We start from the raw sequence: 21,508 nt of genomic DNA, 5'->3' as shown, positions 1-21,508 counted from the left end.
GCGACTTTTCTGTGAGATGTGACCGCTGAATATATTTAGTTTCATCAACTGCTCCCTGTTCAGTCTAATGTCCATGTCAGAAATCAAGCTTACTGTTGAGCCGAATGCATACCAGAGGCTTTGGCTAACATTGCGGTTCTTTTTTTAATGCACTATTGCAGCAGAAAATCAAGTCTAAACTCACACATACCGAACAAATGACCATTCCAAGGCTAGCAAACACAGATATAAATCATCATCAGAGGGGTTTGTAAAAAATAAAAAATAAAAAATCCAAATGAAGCAGGAGGAAAAAATCTCAACGTCACATAACAGAAAATTGTTCCCAGTCCCCACATAAGAAAAAAGGAAAAAGGAATGGCTGCATACTAATGATCAGCTCTCAATGGGTTTAACAGACGGAACAAACTGGATTGACCCTTCGCACTTTCTACTCAGTGGCCGATCATATCTATCTACGAAGTATGTATGAATTTCCATGAAAGGCTCACAACGGTTTGCCCTCAATCTACTAACATGGTGCAGCTGCACGACCAAGTACAAAGAGGACATGTTGCAAGTGTTCCCAGACAAAGCAATTGCATATTGAATCACAGGCTGCTGCTTAACTGATTATTCAGAATGGGTTGAGGCCAATTCTGGAAAAGACAAGTTACTGTCCAAAGGTCATGGTCACTATATTACTACTACTGACTTAAAGCGATTTTTCTGTATACTGAATACATCACTGCTTACTAACTTCAACCCTTGCACAACAGTAATAACCTCTCATGTTTTTATTCTGCACTGTTTGTTAATATGTTTGGGATATGGCTTGTCTCCAGTAGGTGCTGATAGCTTTTGCTGAGGTACGGTGAGTTATTGCCTTGCTCTGTATCGCAATGCTGCAGTATAGTGCATTACAGCCATGCAAAGCCAGTGGGCGATGGATGGGCACTCAGAGGGGTGAGGAGGGGAAGAGAGGGGAAATTAAAGCGATACTGTACAATTTTGGAAATAAGCTCATATTACACCTCTACAGGAGAACGGTAAAACTCAATCATTTAACTCAAGGGGAGGTGTAAAATAAGCTTACTTCCAAAAATGGCACAGTATGGCTTTAAATGGGGCGATAGCAGCATCAGCAGCCATAGCAGGAGCCAGCACAGAGGGCTTGGAGAAGGTTAGAGCAACACGTGCCTTCAGCAGCAGGCTCATGGAGACCAGATACATTGTCATAGAAAGAGGCTCTCTGAAAGGTCTGAATCTCTGTGGCATAACACAGAGGGCGTGAGAAGAAGAAGAAGAGTGGGCGAGAGATAAGAGGAAGAAAGAGAGGGAAGAGAGGGAAGGGAGGGGAGGGGAGGGGAGGGGGATACAGACAGAGATGGAGAGAGGGAGGGAGAAATACACAGAGAGAAGAGAGAAAGAGGACACAGAGTTAGAAGGGAAGACAGTAGAGGAATACACGGACAAAAAAAGCAGAGGAAGAGAGAGAGGCAAAGAGAACGAGAGAAATGAGGACCATCAGATTACAAAACAGACAGGAAGAAATGTGGCTACTGTACTTACAGCACATACAGGGTGCACACTCACACTGCAACACATGCAGTCAAAGTGCACACACATGCAAACAAGTATTAAGAGTTATTAGAAGGCATGTGTTATTGCACTTTGCAACGTCATTACTTTTCTACTAATCTAGATCTCCAGCTTACAAAAGCAGTGAAAAAAACATTAGACATTAATATTAACATGATTCAAATTAACATTACTACTTCCTTCCGTATTTAGTATGCCTTTTCCCACAGGGAACTGGAAAGACAGATTGGCCCTGTTTTTAGTAAGACAGATACATTTGTGCATTAGTAAGGGAATACATTTGACTCAGACAAAGGGCACATTCAAGAGAGCGTAACAACCACTACTTAAGATCCAACATAAACACTGTCTTACTTCAGGACCCAGCTGCCACTATTTCCCTGCTGTGCCTATAGTGTCTACAACTGAGACTAACCATCTTTGCTGCTGATTTGTATGAATTTGTAATTCTTATCATCGTCCTCCTGATGGACCGTGTGTGTGTGTGTGTGTGTGTGTGTGTGTGTGTGTGTGTGTGTGTGTGTGTGTGTGTGTGTGTGTGTGTGTGTGTGTGTGTGTGTGTGTGAGAGAGAGAGAGAGCATCAGCCTTACCGTCCTTCCACAGCTCAGCCACAAACTTGTCAGTGGACTGGTGCAACAGAGTGGCCACGTTGTCGTTCAGAGGGTCCATGTTCTTCATCAGCCACTCGTCTGCTTTGTAGTCCACCTGAATAACAACAACAACAACAACAACAACATCAACAATAAGAAGAATAACATTTTATTTGGAAACGCCAAAAGGCCATTGAATTAAAAGCCATCAATAAAAACAGATACTGTAAAACATACAATAGGTAGTAGTCTACTACTAGTAGAGAACATTAGCAGCACAATCCTCGTAGGTACATAGAAGTAAATATAAACAGAGTAAGGAAATTAACTTGTCCATGAAAGTGAATATGATAAGTGGAACAGATGGTATGCCTGAAGGACAGAACAAGGGGACAAAATGGGGCAAAGGCAGAAAGACACAGAGTACGGAACAAGGGATGAGAGGGGTTAAAAAAAAGAATACAGGGAACAGGAGAGAAGAGGAGTGGGTCATAAACTTCTTAGCTTGTTTTTAAAATTCTGACCCACTAGTGTTACACATAATTAGTGTATATAGTACTCATTCCTCTCCCTGGCAGTTGCGTAAGAGGGGGGTCTTGAAACAATCTGGCTTTGTAGGGGAACAGGAGCCGAAGCAGGAGCCGGAGCCCCTGACAGAGCGACCCCAGGGCAACACTGGCAGAGACAGGCTAAGTGTCCCTGGAAGAAACAGGGGTGGTGGTGGTTGTGGTGGTGGTGGTGGTGAAAGGATGGTGGGGGTGGGGGAGCCCTACTGGACCAATCCCATTAACTGTGGGGGGGAAAGCCCCTCCATCTCTGTCCAGACCTGGGTCTCTGGCCCACAACCCTGGAAGAACTGTGCGCTCAAAGGAAGTTAATGCTGCACCCTCAAAAGTGTTTTTTTTTTTTTTTTTTTCCCCGGGCCTGAGTTACGGGTGGGAACTGGCCCGGTTTAACCCCCCTGAGCATTTTTAAATGTAAATGAATGAACTAGATGTCCTGACATCTCCTTACTTCTCTCTCTTTACCTGTCCCTTTTCACCTCTTCTCTCTTTCTCTCTCTCTCTCTCTTTCTACCTCCTCTCTCACTTTCTACCTCCTACTTTATCATGAAGACAATCTACAGCTCCATTTTCCCAAGCCCCATGTTGGAGGCACAAGCTCACTAGTACCTCTTTTCCACTGCCGTTTTTCTGGTAAGCCTACAGCTCGACACAGCACGACTCGGCTGCCACTTTTTGCTTTTCGAATAGGCACGAGACAGCTCAATCATGAAGCAAAAAGTGGAGACCGATTTGCGCTGTGTCGAGCTGTAGGCCTATCAGAAAAGCAGCAGTGGAAAAGAGACATTAGAGAGTTATCTCTGCACTAGCACCTAGCACTGACCTCACAAAGTCCTCCTGATTTACTACGGCCATATAATAGACTATACAGTGCCTATGATGACTAGTCCAGATTCCATGTTTCATTATTGGCCCTGTACAACCAGGGCTTGAGTACAACATGTTGTCTCGCTCGTATCCTCCCTCTGCCCGCAACCCAAAGCCCCCTATTTGATCTTAATCTTCTCTGATCTGATGCCTCAGTTCAAGGCAGCCTGCAAAGTGCAGCACTGACTGAGGGTTCTTTATCAAGGACCAATTTCAGGTGATTAGTGTTTTAGCTTCGGACATGTAGAATAAACACTGAGACATGTAGAATAAACATAGAGCTGAACTTTGACCTCTGCCAAGAAGAAGGGGGGAAAAAGTATCTCGGAGGTAGACATGACATAAGTGCTAATGTGAAAATCCTGCTCCCCATATGTCTGCGTGCAGCCGGTGCCATCAATAAGGATGCATTACTGCACTGGCCTACCAGGCAATAACCCAAGGGCCCAAGAGTCAAGGGGGCCCTGAAGCCCAAGCCTCTGTATGTCCATGCTCATAGTGCCGTTTAACAACTGTATTTTTCCTATTTTTCGGGGGGGACAACTCTCTGAATCCCCAACCATATAGGGTCTATAACTTCAGGCCTAAAACCCTGAAGTTTGGAAGGGGGCCTTTCTTGACGTTTGGCCCAGGGGCCCATGAAGTCATGATACGTCCCTGCCTATCAGGCCCTGCAAGTTGAGCATGGAGCCGAGAATTCCTTCTTTTTATGTAACATTAAATCCCCCCCCCCACACACACACATTCACACACACTCTCTCTCACCAACCCCCTCGCCCACCACCACCACCACCGCCGCCGCCATTAATGGGAAGCAGATGTGGTTTTTCTGCCGCACAAACGGGCTTTTGTGCTAACGGAGTGATCTCGGCGGTCCAAAAATCCACATCCATGGCAACGGGCAACAAGCGAGGGCCATAAAAATCAAATAAAAGACCCTAACCAGAACAGACAAAAAAGGTTGGTCCGAATGGTAATGTTACAAGGCCCTGAGGCCGAAGTACGAGAATTTGTGATACCAAATTCAGCTGCTGTCTCCTAGAGAGGGCAGTTCAGGGTTCACTGAGAAGCCTTCTGAGGACACAAAGCTTACTAGATCAAGAAAACCAGATCAAGAAGACAAACGTCAAATGCTTCCAGTGCAACACAAACAGTTTTTCCTTTTTTAATTTGAAACAAGAATCATTTGAAAACATTTTCCAGACATAACAAAACTGAATTATGAATACAATATTTCCTTCCCTTTGTCAATTTCATTCCACAAACAAAGCTATCTGTTTCAACTGCCGTATCCAGAGAACCTGTACTGGCTACTACGGGATGAAACAACCTGACCAGACTCATGACTTATTTAGCATCATCTGAGCCATGGGGAGAATGGTGGTGGATGGTGTGTATGTGTACGTGTATGTGTGTGTGTGTGTGTGTGTGTGTGTGTGTGTGTGTGTGTGTGTGTGTGTGTGTGTGTGTGTGTGTGTGTCTGAGAGGGGCTGATGTGCGATCAATTTCGTTGCCTTTTTGATAATGAGAGAGAGAGAGAGAGAGAGAGAGAGAGAGAGAGAGAGAGAGAGAGAGAGAGAGAGAGAGAGAGAGAGAGAGGTGGTGGAGGACACGTGTGTGTGTGTGTGTGTGTGTGTGTGTGTGTGTGTGTGTGTGTGTGTGTGTGTGTGTGTGTGTGTGTGTGTGTGTGTGTGTGTGTGTGTGTGCGCATGCATGCGTGCATGCATGTGAGGGGCAAAGGCTACCAGGCAACACTGGATGGAGGCACATGTACAGTATCCGCACCTTTCCAGCGTAGTGCATGACACAGAAGTCGGCCTTGTCCTTGAGCTGCCGGGGCTTCTGGAACTTGGTGTGTGTGCCCAGCTCCTGCTGAACCTTGTCCACAAAGGTCTTGTCCGTGGCCTTGGGGAACCAGCACTCCTCATCCAGCAAGGCCAGGATACCAGGAGGGTTGTTCTGTACCAGACACAATACACTTTAATGAAAGTAGTAAGTACTAAAGGCTCGCACATCCATCCAAACACCTGACCTGGGGCTGGGAGCAGGACAGACAAATAGCCAGGTAAGTCTGAAGAAGGGTTTCACCCGAAACCTCACGGAAAAATAAACAATAAGTGGGAGCACAAAAATCCTGGTTGAAGCGGACTTCTGTCTATTTTATCTAATAGACTTTTAATAAACTTTATTATTAACAGACTTGGAGTCCAAATTTGACATTAGTAATTTGACAATGACAAAATGGGCGGGTGATGATGATAATGTATTTAGTGAACGTACACCATCCATTACACTACTCTATAATGTAGTAAGTGTAGGTGACAGCGTACTGGATATTTACCTACTACTTTGAACTGAGGCTTGCAAAAGCACCATATATGCTGATGATAATGTGACATACGATAATGTGACATTACTTGCTTCACTTTCACGTCGACAGAAAACATACCGTATTTGACATACCCTTCCAGCGTGACACAAAAACGTGAGTGTATATTTTATCTGCCGATCTGCTTCAAGCAACATGTCAGCTCCATATAAATAACCTCGAAATAACCGAAGACACTCCAAGAGACTGTCCATTCAATGTATATTAACTTCTAATGTTGCCACATTGTTATTTCCATTACATTAGCAGGCAGTGTTTCTTTTTCATGTGACATAGATTTTGTGAGAAATGCTGTGGGGACACCTTAGATATGCATAGATGCATCATGCATCTAATTTTAGAAATACCGGCAAATTCAGTACCTTCCATTACCTGTGGCAGCCCTGAGCTCAGCAATTGTATCTCAACACAATCTGTTTCATCAAATACATTTCTGTTTCTGTTCACCTTAAGTTGATGCAGTACAGGTAATTTCGGGACACCTTAGTTATGTGTATGCACCTACTCTGTAAAAATATCTCAAAATAAACAACTGACCTTTCTTTGCATTAGCCCTGTGCTCAGCAAAATCATCTGAAAACAAGCTGTTTTATATAATACATTTGTGATTCTTTTCACCTTCAGTTGAAAAGCATTTTTGGGACACCTTGGTTAAGTGTATGTCTGATGTCTAAAAATAAACAGCTCACTTTCATTTGCAAAAAAAAAAAAACCTGCACTCAGCAAAATTAATTTCAACGCAAGCTGTTGCGTAAAACAACAGATGACGTTGTTGTCATGTGCCGTGAGCTTGTGAGAGTACTGACCGGCCTCTCGATGAGGTCTATGCACGGCTGCAGGTCGAGTCCGAAGTCGATGAAGCTCCACTCGATGCCCTCCCTCTGGTACTCCTCCTGCTCCAGGATGAACATGGTGTGGTTGAAGAGCTGCTGCAGCTTCTCATTGGTGTAGTTGATGCACAGCTGCTCGAAGGAGTTCAGCTGCGGAGGAGACAAATGAAGTGACAGTTGAGGAGGATTTTCTAAGCCATTCTGCTAGGGAAAATTCTAAAATTCTAAAATGCGGCACCTGTGTGTTTTCCAATGAGCATCAGACCATACTGCCCTACAAAGACAAAGTACAGTAACTGCGCCAACACTGAAACTGAGAAAAATGCCTTCAAAGCCTTGGTATTAGGTTGGATATTGTTTTTACTACTAAATCGACATAGCAATATTTCTAAAACGGGACAAATTTGCACCATAAGGAGGTGTAATGAAGACCATGTTCGGTCTAAAGCCAATTTTGACAAAATATGTAGTTACTGCACTTTGTCGTTGTATAGCTTTTTGGAGGGTTTGCAGCATACTGTAAGTCTGTGGTACTACCATACAACCTAACAAACTAACCCCCATTTACCAACACTACCTGTAGCTTAGCTAGCTCAATTTTGCAATACCACACTTAACTCTTTATTTCTACACTCATCTGCAGTTTTGTACAGCATTTTTTTGTAATGCCTTAGCTATTTTTGTTAAAAAGGCATGTAAGACGCTCCATTGTCTGCTAAGTGTATTGCAAAGTACCTCAAAGATCTCAAAGCCGGCGATGTCGAGAATCCCGATGAAGGAGGCCCCCTGGCGCTTGGTGCGGTCCAGAGCCTTGTTGATGCGGTGGACCAGCCAGCGGAACAGGCGCTCATATGTGGCCTTAGCCAGGGCCTCCACCGCAAAGTCAGCCTGGGATGGGGATGACACAGAGGGTGAGGATGAGGGGCACAGAGCAGACCACATGGAGAACAATGTGGAAACATACACCATATTTCATTTAAATCACTTAATAAGTACATTTCTAACATCTAAATTACAAAATTACTAATGATTAAAATCACTACATTTAAATCTATGATTAAATCACCTTAATTTCTCCCCAGGGATCAATAAAGTTACTCTACTCTACTACTCTAAAAATGTTTGTGTTTTTCTTCATGTACTATGTTATGCTTCATTTTATGGTGATAAAAGAAAGGCACCATTTGACTTTTCACAATGAACAAAGTGAAAACATTTGACTTATTGCACAATGAGAAACGTCTCATTACCTGTTCTTTGGTCTGGGCTTTCTGCACATAGTCCCGGCCCACCTTGATGCGGGGACTGAGGATGGCCCGTGTGAACTCCATCACATTCATGCCCAACAGGTGACAAAGCTTCTGAGCAGCTGGATGGGGACACAGTACAAGTACAGAAACAAGAATGGATTACTGCATGGGCCAACAGGGCCCAGGCCCAGGGGCCCAAGAGCCAAGGGGGGCCCTGACAGCCTGGGCCTACATGCAAGACAAAAATACTCAATTATTGGTCTATATTGATGCTCTAATATTGTGTTAAAATTGCACTTTTAACTACCGTATTTTCAACTTTCCGATGTCAGCCCAAAGAAAGATGAGAGAGAGGGGGGTGCAGTGCTATGGGAGAATGCCACAAATGTAAACGTGCAACTCATTGGACATTTACACATTATTTGCTGTAACTTGCTGGTCTCCCGTACATTGGTAATGGTTCAGTTTACATTCAACGCACTCCCAAAATTGCTTTAATAGTAAAATGACCCATAATGCGGCAGTTCATGTTGGCTCTGACCCCCTACTCATTATAAGGCCTTACAACCTACTAAACACCACTAGAAGCTAATGTAGAGTGACTGAACTTTGGGGAAATGGCTAATGGCACCCTCTGCTCTCTGCCAGGTTATGCACCTTAGCATTTCCAAGCACAGCAGCTCGCAAAGAGGAAATAGTGTGTGAAGCCATACCACATTTAGTAAGGTTCACAGACTTCAGTTTCTTAATTTGACTTAAAATGACCGCAAAAGCTTTAGTCTTCCCCACATTAGCCGATGGTGAAAAAAATACGGGGAGCTAACTGTATAAAATGGTTTCATGCCAAACGTTTCATGGATTTTTAAAATGGAATTTGTCACCGTGAAAGTCATCTTTCATGCACATGGCTTTTGTCCAGTCAACACAAGCACAATCCAGTGGGTCTAGTGATGTAATCTCGAATGTGTTACGCATACATTTCCCTGATAAACAGTAGTGATGTTTCACTTGGCTCTGAGCTGACGATTCATGTGATCGCCACACATTGAAGTAATATGAAGAGCTCGGATGCAAAACCCTCTAAAAGACGTTACAAAAACCTGTAAAATTTCATTTTTAAATAGCATTTCCACCAAGTAATCACAATCAAAAAGCCAATTACATAATATTATCAAGTACTTCAAGTCAAGCCCAAGAATATTTTTTTCTATTTCATTTTTTAAGGTCACAAAACTTATAGAAATTCAGCCTATTATAGCGAACTCATCACAAATGCACTTAGAGGGTTCTGCATCTGAACTCTGTATGAATTTGAGTTGAGGTTACTGTAGTACGTATTCCTCACCTGTGTTCTCAGGCATGGAGGCCTGGTCCGTGTTCCTCTCCTTCTTGAAGACAACGTTACCAAACTGCAGCACGGCGGAGACCACCTTAAGCATGGCTGCAAAGTCAATTCAAAAAAGGGGGCGAGCTTTACTATGGGTAAACTTTAATAGGGGTGACGAGTGTGTGAGTGTGCTCATTTATCACAGGGTTTCTCTGCGCAGTGCATTATGTGTCATACATGTGGAAAAAAGTATTAAAAACGTCTTCAAAGCCCACTCTTTGTGAGAGGGACCTCATAACTAGAGCCCTCATAAGTTTACACAGTACTTGGCTTTATGGTTGGCAGATTTTACTTGTCCTTTTTGCTTTGTGGTGGTGGCGATGACCACATTGCAAGATTGCAGACACATCATGTTGTGTTGTGTTGTGTTGTGTTGTGTTGTGTTGTGTTGTGTTGTGTTGTTATGTGTTGTTATGTGCTCTACTGTGTGTGGTCCTGGCGAGGTAGCCTATACAGTAGAGCGTTGCATGCTGTGCTCTGACCGATGATCTCATCGTGGGAGATTCCAGACACATCATGTTAGGCTGTGTTAATGTTGTTGTAGGTATGTTGTTATGTGCTCTGCTGTGTGTGGTGCTGGCGAGGTAGGCCACAGTGTGTAGTGTGTAAAGTTGCGTGCTGTGCTCTGACCAGAGAGAGTAGAGAGAGAGAGGTTCCATTGGCCCATTGTTTCCTGGTTCTATTATTGGGGGGGAAATCCCCCTTTAGGCAGACCTAGGCAGACCTGAGGACTGTTCTATTCAATGCTAGGAGCATTATGACACGCCCCTTTAGGCAGACCGGAACCTGGTCATGTTAGGTGCCCATAGAAACCTATTATGTTGGCATATCTCTATATACTTAAAGAATCTCTGCTCTGACTGATGATCTCGTCGTGGGAGATTCCATACACATCATGTTAGGTTGTGTTGTGTTGTTTTGGGAAGGGTCAATGCCATCAAAATGATCTTTCTCCCTCAGATATTTTACCTTTTTCCAAACCTGCCTATATTTCTCACTAAATCTTTCTTTAAGAAAATAGACTCCATCGTTCTTCCATTTACGTATATGGAACTACAAAGCACACAGAATTAAAAAGGAACACCTATGTAAGCATAAACCTGTTGGAGGGCTAGCACTACCGGACTTCAAGCACTACTATTGGGCTGCTGGGTTGCGCTCTATAGCACACTGGTTGGAGGATGCCCCATCACCTTTCAATGGGTTGGAGATGGAGCGTGAAGATTGTTTACCATACTCAATAAGAGCAGTTTTACTAGCACCTGTGAAGGTCAGCAAAACATATTACAAGAACAACCCTATAACATGATACTATTAGGACATGGAAACAAATGAGAAAACATTTCAATCTTGGTGTGCTGTCCTCTCTGTTGCCAGTAGCAGCCAACCCGACTTTCACCCCCTCCACCTTAGATGGAGCATTCAATGTGTGGAGGGAGTCTGGGATAAGAAACATTTGGGACTTGTATTTCTCCAGATTTCTCCAGATTAGGAACTATGTCAAAACACATCTCCCGGATTTTGAAACGGTAACACCCAATGCTTTGGAGATCTCCATTAAAATGTTTGCCAGGTCACACTCCATTATCTCTCAACTGTATGGCACATTGCTGAGCATGAGTTCTCCCAAAACGGATGCCCTAAAAGACAAATGGGAAACGGAGCTTGGAACTCAAATACCTCAGTATGTGTGGGAAGAATGCCTTGAACATATACATGACTGTTCCATTAACACCCGACACTGTCTGATACAATTTAAAATTCTACATAGGCTACAATAATCCAAGGTCAAGGGGGGGGGGGGGGGGTGTTGTAGTCCTGTAGCTCTTGGAGCTGTTACTTAATCTCTTTACAGCGGGACACTGTCACTTACTGTGTTTTTGTTTTTATTTTCAGTACCTTAATGTTATTATTATATCCCCGAAACGCGGAGCGTCGGGATGTAATGGTTTTGCGTGCGCCGCCGCCGCCGCCGCCGTGTAAGGTCTTTCGTGTTAACGCGATAACTTTTGAACGGATGTTTGGATTTGTCCCAGATTTTCTGGGTGAATGCTCTAGGGCAGGTTCATGAACTGATTCGAGTTTGGAGGTCAACACTTTTAAGATGGCTGAATTCAAGATGGCCGAATTTTTGTTTGGTCCATAACTTCTGACCGGGTGGATGGATTTGTCCCAGATTTGGTGTGTGAATGCTCTAGGGTAGGTTCATGAACTGCTTCGAGTTGGGAGGTCAACACTTTCAAGATGGCTGAATTCAAGATGGCCGAATTTTTTTTTGGTCCATAACTTCTGACCGGGTGGATGGATTTGTCCCAGATTTGGTGTGTGAATGCTCTAGGGTAGGTTCATGAACTGCTTCGAGTTTGGAGGTCAACACTTTCAAGATGGCTGAATTCAAGATGGCCGAATTATTGTTTGGCCCTTAACTACTGACCGGGTGGATGGATTTGTCCCAGATTTTGTGTGTGAATGCTCTAAGGTAGGTTCATGAACTGATTCAAGTTTGGAAGACAACACTTTCAAAATGGCGGAATTTTCATTTGGCCCATAACTTCTGACTGGGTGGATTGATTTGCCCGGTAACACCTTATTTTAATGGTTCACCATTTCAGTGAATCTACCATATTAGGTACAGTGTAATAACCAATGTAACAATATTTAATTAATACCATGTAATACTAGTGTAATACTAATGTAACAATATGCAATATCAGGTACAGTGTAATAACGAGTGTAACAGTATGCAATACCATGTAATATAGTGTAATACCAGTGTAACAATATGCAATACCATGTAATACCACTTATGCACAAACACATGATGTAAGTAAAAGAAATGGCGGTGTTACACTGGAATTACATTGTCTTCAATATTTTTACACTGGTTATTACACTGTACTTAATGTGGTATATCCACTGGACCATTAAAACAGTATTACCATTTGCCCCATTTTTTGCTTCATTTTCACAATAGCCGTTTGGTTTTAAGCCTATGCACGTCATGTCACGTCTGTATGTATCATATACGTTTACGAAATGGTGGACGGGAGTGGTAGGAATGACGGGGGACTGGAAGCGTCGCGTTTCGGGGATATACCTTAAGCAGTCGAAGGCGACTGCACAGGCAGTCTAGTTGTCATTTGTTTTTATTGTCCCTATTATATTTATAGATATTGTTGCTATGCCTTTTTTGTTGTTTATGTATGTGTCAGACTTTTTCGTAAAAAGGAAACATGTAAATGTCAAATCAAGTGCCTTGAAAGAAATGTTTCACAATAAATATATTTGAAACAAGGTTGTGTTGTGTTGTGCTGTGTGTGCTGCTGGTGAGGTAGGCTACAGTGTGTGAGGTTGTGTGCTGTGTTCTGACCGACGATCTCGTCGTGGTTGAATGTCATGATGTGCATGGCCTCCATGGTCTCCTGGAAGTTGTCTTTGTCCTGCTGGCCTGGAATAGGGACGTTGCCATTGGACAGGAAGCGGTAGCTGTTGAAGCCCTCCAGGAGCAGATCGGCTGGAGTCGGATGACACAGAGACACACAGACGCACACATATGCAGACGGAGACACACACACACGCACACAGGAGTGCACGCGCACACACACACGCACGCACGCAGGCACGCACGCACGCACGCACACTCGCCCGCCACACGCACACACACACACACACACACACACACACACACACACACACACACAAAGGACTGAGTCTCAGGAATTTCAGAAGGAATAATGCAACTGTACACCACACATTTTGGGACAGGAATGGGACATGAAAACATAGCAGAGAAGGGGCTCATGGGCTACAAAGTTACACTTCTATCAAAAAGGAACAGGAATGCAGCAGTAAAAATAAGACAGTTATATCACTCTAACTCCAAGAACTAGAGAAAAACTCAAAGCTGTAAATGTCAAATACTAAGATTTCCCACTAAATTTACCATGTCCTAACTGCAAACGACACAACAGACTGAAAGCTACAAAATCCATTACATCCCATTATTTTTCCATTTCCATCGCCTTTTTGTCACTTTGACCACTTGTATGCTGGCCACGTTGCCATGGTTTTAAGTCTATACTGCTGGTCGGATTAATGTGACAATTCCAGAGAACATTATAAAAACTTGAATAAAGCAGAGAAGGGCTGGAACGAGACATCGCCAAGCATCTGAAAGCTAACTGCAAATGACGCAAGGGACTGAAAGCGACAACCTCCGATCCATCCCGTATTTTTTTTCTTGGGCTGTCCCAAGTGAACGCATTGCTAAGCAACCTTTTTGTCACTTTGTCCATTCGTATTTTAGTGGCGTCACATTGCCATCGCCAACCTCTTCGAGCTTATTCAGCTGCTTGGAGTTATGTGACACTTCCAGAGAACATTACAAAAACTTGAATTAAGTAGCAAATGGATGGAAGGATATTGCTAACCTGTTGAAAGTTAATAACAATACTCTTGGGATTTGGAAGGATAACTGATACGCTACTACTGAACAGGATCTAACAAAGGATGAATATACAGTGGCGGTTGCACAGTAGTGATGCATTGCTTGCAGTTGGACACGGTATTACGACCCATTTAACGACAATATTGCTTATTCTCTTGACAAACAACATAATCTATCACAGATGGATGACAAAAGTCAGCCAGGCCCAGGCCTACTCACATTTCAGATGCTCCCCTGCTCCGGAGAGCAGCTGATAGAAGATATGGAAGGTTCGCTCATCTTTGGCCTGACGTATCGCTCTGGATTTTTCCAGAAGGTCTGTTCAAATCAGTTAAGGGGCAGTGGTGGTTCTTAATGGTAACCTCTGACCAAATAAAATGCTTTAATAGATTAACTTTTTGCATTGTTTTAAAATAGGGGGACAAGCCACATACTGGAACTAACGTTAAGTACTAGGAGTCCTTTTCGGGATAAGCTTGGCTGTATTAGGGATAGTGTGGTTGCTATTAGGACATTACTGTAAGCTGATGTGTGCATCCAAAGGCAGCGCTACACAACAATAAGAAGTGCTCTTTTCTTTCCACTTGGGTGAAAAAAGCCTCATAAAAATCATGCCAGCTTGTAAATCACAGCCTGTCTAGGCCAAGTGTTGCGAAAGCCCTTAATCTTTGTAGGAAGGGTGGGGGGTGGGGGTGAAGGGGTCTGACAACGGTAATATGAGAGAATGAGAGGTCTCTGTGTGTATGTGTGCGTGTGCATCGGTATGTGTGTGTGTGCGTGTGTGAGTGTGTGTGTGCGTGTGTGTGTGCATGCCATTCGCCACCCCAGTAAGAACAAGGACAGGAAAGAGGCACTCTGCTTTTGGTGTCCAGAGGAACGGTACAAAACGAGTGAGTGAGGGAGAGCAGAGGAGAGGGGAGCCGGACGCCATCTCAGTGAGGACCACTAGGCCTGGGTCTCTACTGGGGCCAAATTCCTGTGGCGATGCATAAACTCTGGAGACGGCGTCTGCCAAACCACATCCCCACTCTCTCTACACCCCCCACCACACACACACACACACACACGCTAACCACCGGTCATTTCCACAACCAACTCTGACCACCCAAACCCAACCCCACAGTCTTCTTCAGACTACGTATCTCTCTCTCTCTCTCTCTCTCTCTCTCTCTCTCTCTCTCTCTTTCTCTCTCTCTCTCCAAGGCTGTCTCTTCCACTCTCCTGCTGTTAATGCAACCATCTCTCACCTTTCTCTTCCTCCTCCCCCTTTTTACTCATTGTTATCTTCTACCACCACCGATGGAAAGGCATACACCTGTTGCTTCCCATGTCTTCTTATAACTCCTTGACCACCCCTTAACCCCCACTCCTCCAATTCTCATCTTCCTCCAAAAAGGATACAGGTCTCAATGTTGGCTCCAACAATGTAACCGGTGACGTCAAAGTTGACTCTGATGAATTTCCCCTGTAAGCAGCAGAGATTGAGATCAGGTTAGTAGCAGTAATCTGTGCAGTGAGCATTTACCACATGCAGGTGAGTCATTCCAGCCTAATCAGTGTTTATGTTGTGGTGATGTGGCCATGGCACCCATCTACTTCCCCCCAACTCCATCTTTTGGTGAGCGGAACATTCTACACTAGATGTCTGGGGCCTGAGAGGGCCTATTTCAGCATCACGCAAACACCGTCTGGTTTTAATCAGGTCTTTACACGCTGGGAACCATCGGCCTCAGATGGCCCATGTGGCCACACTTTAAAAAAAAGAAAAAAGAACATGCCGCAATTCGGGATCCAGACCCAGAGCATGGGGAGAAAAGTAGAGCTGGCCCTGCAACTGCCATGTCTATTTAAGGGCAAAAAAGTGGTGGGCTAGGAATCCACGGCATGTGAGTCTGGGGGCTGGGATGGTCTTTTCAGGGGGGCGGGCCACGGGTGGGGGAGTGACACATGGGTATGGCAGAGCAGGGCAGGTACAGGATGTGTGGTTGGCACCACCCTCCTGAGGTATTTGCTGCTTGGGCCATCTGGGTAAACTCGGCCTTGGGCAGTGTGTCGAGGTGGAGCCCCAGGATTCCTGGCAGTAGGGGTGAAGTATCTCTGACTTGATAATGTACACATGAAAAAATGTGGCGATGATGCCATCGCACGATCCAGTGCTGACGCCAGAGCAGCCGACAGGGTGGAGGGTGGGTGGACAAATGGGTCAGGTGTCCCAGACCCAGCTAAAGAGGGGGTTACATTGCTACATGGTATGTATTGAGAAAGGGGGGCTTTCAGACACCTCTATGCTGGGCCTGGCCAAAGCTGTCAGCGGCCCTGGCTGACGATTTTAGGAGTGCGGGCTACGCACTATCACCTTTATGAGGAATGAGTGGACCTGCATTCTTCTCGCGGGCTCCTGCTCAGCATAAACACTCGGCCACAGATGTCAGACATCACTAGATAACCGGACACTTCCCACAGCATATCTCTGGACTTAGCTTACTTCTGCATTCATCTTGTAGACCTTTTTATGGTCTATCGGCTCTATGCTAAAGCACAACACCCAGAATAAAGTTGCATTCTTCCCTTCTACGGTCCCTGAAACAATGCTAACATTCAAACATGTTTAGACTGTCTTTAGTCAGCTTCTACAAAACATATTCAGTGTAGATTTATTACTGTAGAAAGTATGCACACATTTCACTTGAGATTTTCTGTTCACATCGATGAAAAAACTGCAGCTTTTTATTTTCAGTTTGGAGAGTGAGAACTCTCTGCTATCTGAACAATGCCGCACCAACCATGGTAACCATGAAGAAATCATACGAAGAGTCAACAACGCAACAGAGTGAGATCAAGTCTGGTCTCCAAAATAGGTTTGACTTTCCATTGAACTCCATTCATTCTCCTAGTCTCCAAAAGAAGCATGGCTGCCATAGGATTGCAGCTTAGATCCTTACAGAAGAAACTTCTTATGGACCGTCTCTACCTTATCAATCCATCCAACACAGGTAACTTCACTGAGTAATGTCATCAGTTTTCCTACAGCTAAAAGTGTCAATATACACCACTGGATAGGTATTAAGAATTGTTTTTTTTTTGTTATTGCATCTGTGTATCTGTATGAAATTATGTGAAAAGTGCCATAGTGTGCTTACAAGTCTTAGCCACAGTGGTCTTAAATAAAAGCCTTAACCTAAAAGACAAATTTGATGTAATTCTTCATCTATTTCCTGAATTGTGTCTAAAGGATCTATGGAGTAAGTCATCAGGCATGGCAGGTTTATTATTCTGCCTCTCCCTGAAGAGTTCTCTGTGGTCAGCCAATTCAGCTACCGTCCACATTCGTCTCTTGACAACCCAACACCACGGTTCGCAAAGTTTTTGGAGCAGGTGCTTACAAAACGTGAGGAGTTGTCGTTTTTCACTGTCTTGGCGTTCCCAAAGGACTCCAGGATGGGGTTGGCCTGCAGTAGCTGTTTCTCCAGCTCGCCCTGTGTGTGAAAGAGAGAGAGGAAAAACAGAAGGAGAAAGGGGAACGAGAAAACAAAGATGTTAGCTCCCATTATTATGTCACCATTGTTCCCATTTGCCGCAGCCTTCAGCTTCCCATAACACAACAGTGCTGTATGAATGGTGAAATGCAACTCCCCCCATTTAACCCCAGGAAGAATGAAATCCACGTTAAGACCCCGTGAAGAAAACTCAGGTCAGTTTCACAACCTTTTTGGAAAAGAAAGAAAGACAGAGAGACAGGGTTACACGCTTTTTTTTTGATGGACGAAAAATGCTGAAAGTGATCTGCAATGCGTCAATGTGATGCTGGTCCAAAAAAAGATGCTTAATTCCAGGTCATTAATCTCTCTTGTGGGAGAGACGCAAAATTAAAAACGTATCAATACATCCCAAAAATGCATACATAAAAACGTCTCGGCTCTCCTAACCTGAGCAGAGTATAAATCCACAGGCCACTGTAAGACCAGAAAGCTATCCCATAACAACCCCTACAAAATCAGTCTGTCCATGTGAGGATATCTCAGGCAGGTAACATAAAAAAGCAGATACATTCGTTGAAAGGGTGCAAAGTATTTTAGTATTTAAAAATATGGACATGCTGAATTATCATGAAACTTGATTCGAGAAGAGATAGAAACACAAACACCTGATGACGCAAAGCACAGAGTAGCATGTTTCCCCCGTGTATAAATCACAGTGCTGACTTAAATAATTAACCTTCAAACCTTGGCATATAAATCCACGCAACATGCACTGGGTAACATTAAACCACATACAATCTCCCTTGCAGAGAAGCAATAAAAACTAAAATGGAAATAATGGATGTGTGGTGTGGGGTGGTGTGACTGAGGCAGTGCAACTAACACTGATCAGTCCGGAACCCCCGCTCCACTCCGGCGAATAAATATACAACATACATTGAGAGAGTGCAGCCGTGTCCGAGACAATACAAACATCTCAGCGGACGTGTCTGCGCTGCTGTGCTGCCTCCGTGCTGCATAGCAAACATGACCCCAAGGCGAGGAGATATGGAAAAACACCGCTCTAATTGTACAGACGGTGCGCAAATAAACTCCATCCATTACAGACTAACATTAACGGGCCTGCGCAATATCTGACACAATTATTGTGTTCTCCGGCCGAGTCCAGATAAGTATCTACCTCTATTATTACAGTTCCTCGTAAAATAACAAACTATAAAACATTCATCACCAAGATGGAGCACCCTTTCCTCTCCTCAGAGTACACACTGCACAATGGGTTTCCAGCTCTACCCTTCTCCCCTATAGTGAGGGTGGCAGAACTGGGAAGAGCAGATCTTAAAAACTTTTGTAGTAATCATGAGAGGGAGCTGAAGTGGTCAGGCCCTGACGGAGGTCGATAAGAGTCAAGACTCAAAAAGCTTTATTGTCTAATATGTTGCCATATTGGAAAAGTGTATTTTGATTTGTGTGTGTGTGTGTGTGTGTGGCGTTTGTTGTGAGGTGTTTATGTAATGTCCAGTCCAGAAACCTGAGAGGTCGATGCCAGCCAGCCTCTCCCTTCCCCACACACTGGTCTGGCTGAGAGAAAGAGGGCTTTCTGATCCCCTTTTCTCCTCCATCAATTTTCCTGACTGCAGTTCAGTCTTTTCCACTCCTTTACAGCCCTTTGTTCTGGCTTCCTTACTCCCTTTCTTCCTTTTTTTCCTTCACCACTCCCCTGACCTTCTAGTATTTCTTTCTCTCTCTCTCTCTCTCTCTCTCTCTCTCTCTCTCTCTCTCTCTCTCCCTCCCTCCCTCTTGAAGCTTGGTAGGGCTCTGTGCTAAAAGCCCACTGCGGCACAGAAGAGCGACTACAGTATTTTGTCTTTCTCTGTCCCTCTCATCACCCCTGTCCCACTCATCCACCCTTTCTCTCTCTCTCCCTCTCTCTCTCTCTCATATCCAAGCTCTGTGCGAAAAGACCCAAGTGGCACCGAAGAACAACTTCAGTGTCTTCCCTCTCTCTCTCTCTCTCTCTCTCCCCCCGGCTTCTGGTCTCCAATATGGGTAGGGCACAACACGCTCTGGGCTGGCAGACCCAATCAGCACTGAAGAGTGACATTCCTGTCTCTTTGGGATGTGGAGGACCGCGCTCAAGCCACTCTAAGGAGGCCAAGGGCCTGAGAGGCCAGAAATAGCCCTGGCGGCCACATAACAGCAGGCCTAGTTTGTGGAGCCTCTGAGGAACGGGACAGAGAGAGAGAGAGAGAGAGAGAGAGAGAGAGAGAGAGAGAGAGAGAGAGAGAGAGAGGGAGAGAGGGAGAGAGAGAGAGAGAGAGAGAGAGAGAGAGAGAGAGAGAGAGAGAGAGAGAAGAGAGGGAGCACTCTCTCCAGTTTCACCCACTCAACAGTGGCAAAATGGCACCCAGAGCAGGACAGAACTGAGCAGAGCAGGGCCCTGCGACAGAATGCTGGCCAGCCCTAGTTAGAGAGAAAAAGGACTGAGTGGGGGGTAGATGGGGGAGAGAATGAGAGAGATGGAAGGAATAGAAAAGAAAGAGAGAGCGAAGGAGAGAGAGCGAAGGAGAGAGAGAGAGAGGGAGAGAGAGAGAGAGAGAAACAAGCAAGAAGGAGACTGGGATGAATGAAAGGGTGTGAGGAGAGAGAGAGAGAGAGAGAGAGAGAGAGAGAGAGAGAGAGAGAGAGAGAGAGAGAGAGAGAGAGAGAGAGAGAGAGAGAGAGAGAAAGTGGGCGAAAGGGGGCAAGCAGGGCTGTGTGCTTGAGAACTGTCCCATTTCGCGCCCGTAGAAAAGAAGGGGGGGCTGACCCAGAAGTCTTTTTCTGGTGCAGCACACAGCAAAACCGGTTTTCTGTTTCCCATTCAGCGGTGACAGCTGAGAGGATCACCATTTGCACAGAGCTGCTTGTTCTGCACAGAGGGCCACCGCTGCCTCTCACACAGCAACAGCCCACGCCCCAGTCCATGGTAATGGCACTGGCAGTGGCAGTGACACAGATGAAGCCCACCACATAAAGTTACCCCACCTCCTCCAGAGTGGATGGAGTGGTGAAAGTGGTGGTGGAGAGGAGAGAAAAGGAGAGGAGAGAATAGTAAAAGAGAGGAGAGGAGGTGTGGGGAGAGGAGGTGTGGGGGGTGGAGGTGGAGGTGGAGATGAGGAGGGTTGCCTGCTCTTCCTCTGTGTTGCCTGGACAACGCTGGCTACCGCTGCTGTAACCCTGCAAACTTCTGTGCTCCTCCTCTTCCCCTGCTCTCTAAGGTCGCTGCTTGCTCTTCCTCTCTGCCCTGTGCCTGGTGCATTCCAATGCAGCCGGCTCACGCGGCCCAGACCTGGCCAGCTTTAATTGGATACAGAGAGAGAGGGAGCGCTGAAAGGAGGTCGGAGGATGGAGGAGGTGGTGGTGGGGAGGAGGAGGAGGAGGAGGAGGAGGAGGAGAGGTGATAGGGTTCTCTATCAAGCTCCAGGTGTGCAGTGTAATGCAGAGCCAGGACACACAGCCAGGATACTGGGAGCTGTGCGGTTGAGGCTAAAGCAAGCCTCTCTCACATGCACGCAGGCGCACACACACACGCACGCACGCACACACACACGCACGCACACACACATTCCTCAGAGGGCCCCCGTGATTCTATGGAACCCCTAAATTCATCAGATCTGAGTTAAGTTATAGGGAGAACAAAATGAAGAAGAAGAGGAGAAAAAAATTGTGTCTTTTCCAGCAGAGAGCACTGACAGGCCTCAGACTAGGCAGGAATGCTTTCATGTCAGATCATTGAATGGGGAAAAGGGGGAGAGGAGAAAAAGAGAAGGTGTTGTTGTGGTGCAGTGTGGTGTGGTGAGAGGCTGAGGGTAGGGGAGGTGTTTTGAGGAAGGCAGGTCTTTGTAGAGGCGGGAGGTGAACTACTAAGTGGTGCCAGGGGATCGCACCCCCGGGGCGGCCCCCGAGCATCGATTTCCAGAATGTTCTGCATTCTTATTGAACAATAATGTGATAAAAAAAACCTCCCTACAACACATGTGTGAGGTCCACACCGCTTGGAAAATAGCTTCTGCGTAACCCCCCTGCCAGCACTGAAATGCCTCTCAACTGTGTCAACATGACAAAAATTATTTGGACTGTAA

The 21,508-nt window shown here is 45.2% G+C and overlaps 1 protein-coding gene across 4 annotated transcripts in view; it reads right to left on the bottom strand.

Annotated features, from left to right (window-relative positions):
- LOC134469952 (myosin-10-like) overlaps positions 1–21,508 on the bottom strand; it is a 130,506-nt gene that overhangs the window by 43,066 nt on the left and 65,932 nt on the right. For all 4 annotated transcript variants that reach the window (XM_063223991.1, XM_063223984.1, XM_063223978.1 and 1 more), the window contains 10 exons: positions 17,289–17,381; positions 15,307–15,370; positions 14,125–14,223; positions 12,829–12,972; positions 9,417–9,512; positions 8,072–8,190; positions 7,557–7,709; positions 6,798–6,971; positions 5,388–5,561; positions 2,173–2,287 (listed from right to left, as the gene is read on the bottom strand). In XM_063223991.1, the coding sequence (XP_063080061.1) occupies positions 2,173–2,287; positions 5,388–5,561; positions 6,798–6,971; positions 7,557–7,709; positions 8,072–8,190; positions 9,417–9,512; positions 12,829–12,972; positions 14,125–14,223; positions 15,307–15,370; positions 17,289–17,381 (1,231 nt within the window). The remainder of the gene's footprint in view (positions 1–2,172; positions 2,288–5,387; positions 5,562–6,797; positions 6,972–7,556; positions 7,710–8,071; positions 8,191–9,416; positions 9,513–12,828; positions 12,973–14,124; positions 14,224–15,306; positions 15,371–17,288; positions 17,382–21,508) is intronic.

Source organism: Engraulis encrasicolus, chromosome 2 (genome assembly GCF_034702125.1).
Source record: "Engraulis encrasicolus isolate BLACKSEA-1 chromosome 2, IST_EnEncr_1.0, whole genome shotgun sequence".
Classification (NCBI taxonomy): Eukaryota; Metazoa; Chordata; class Actinopteri; order Clupeiformes; family Engraulidae; genus Engraulis; species Engraulis encrasicolus.
The sequence above is the reverse complement of the archived record's forward strand: the minus strand, read 5'-3'. Positions and strand labels throughout refer to the sequence as shown.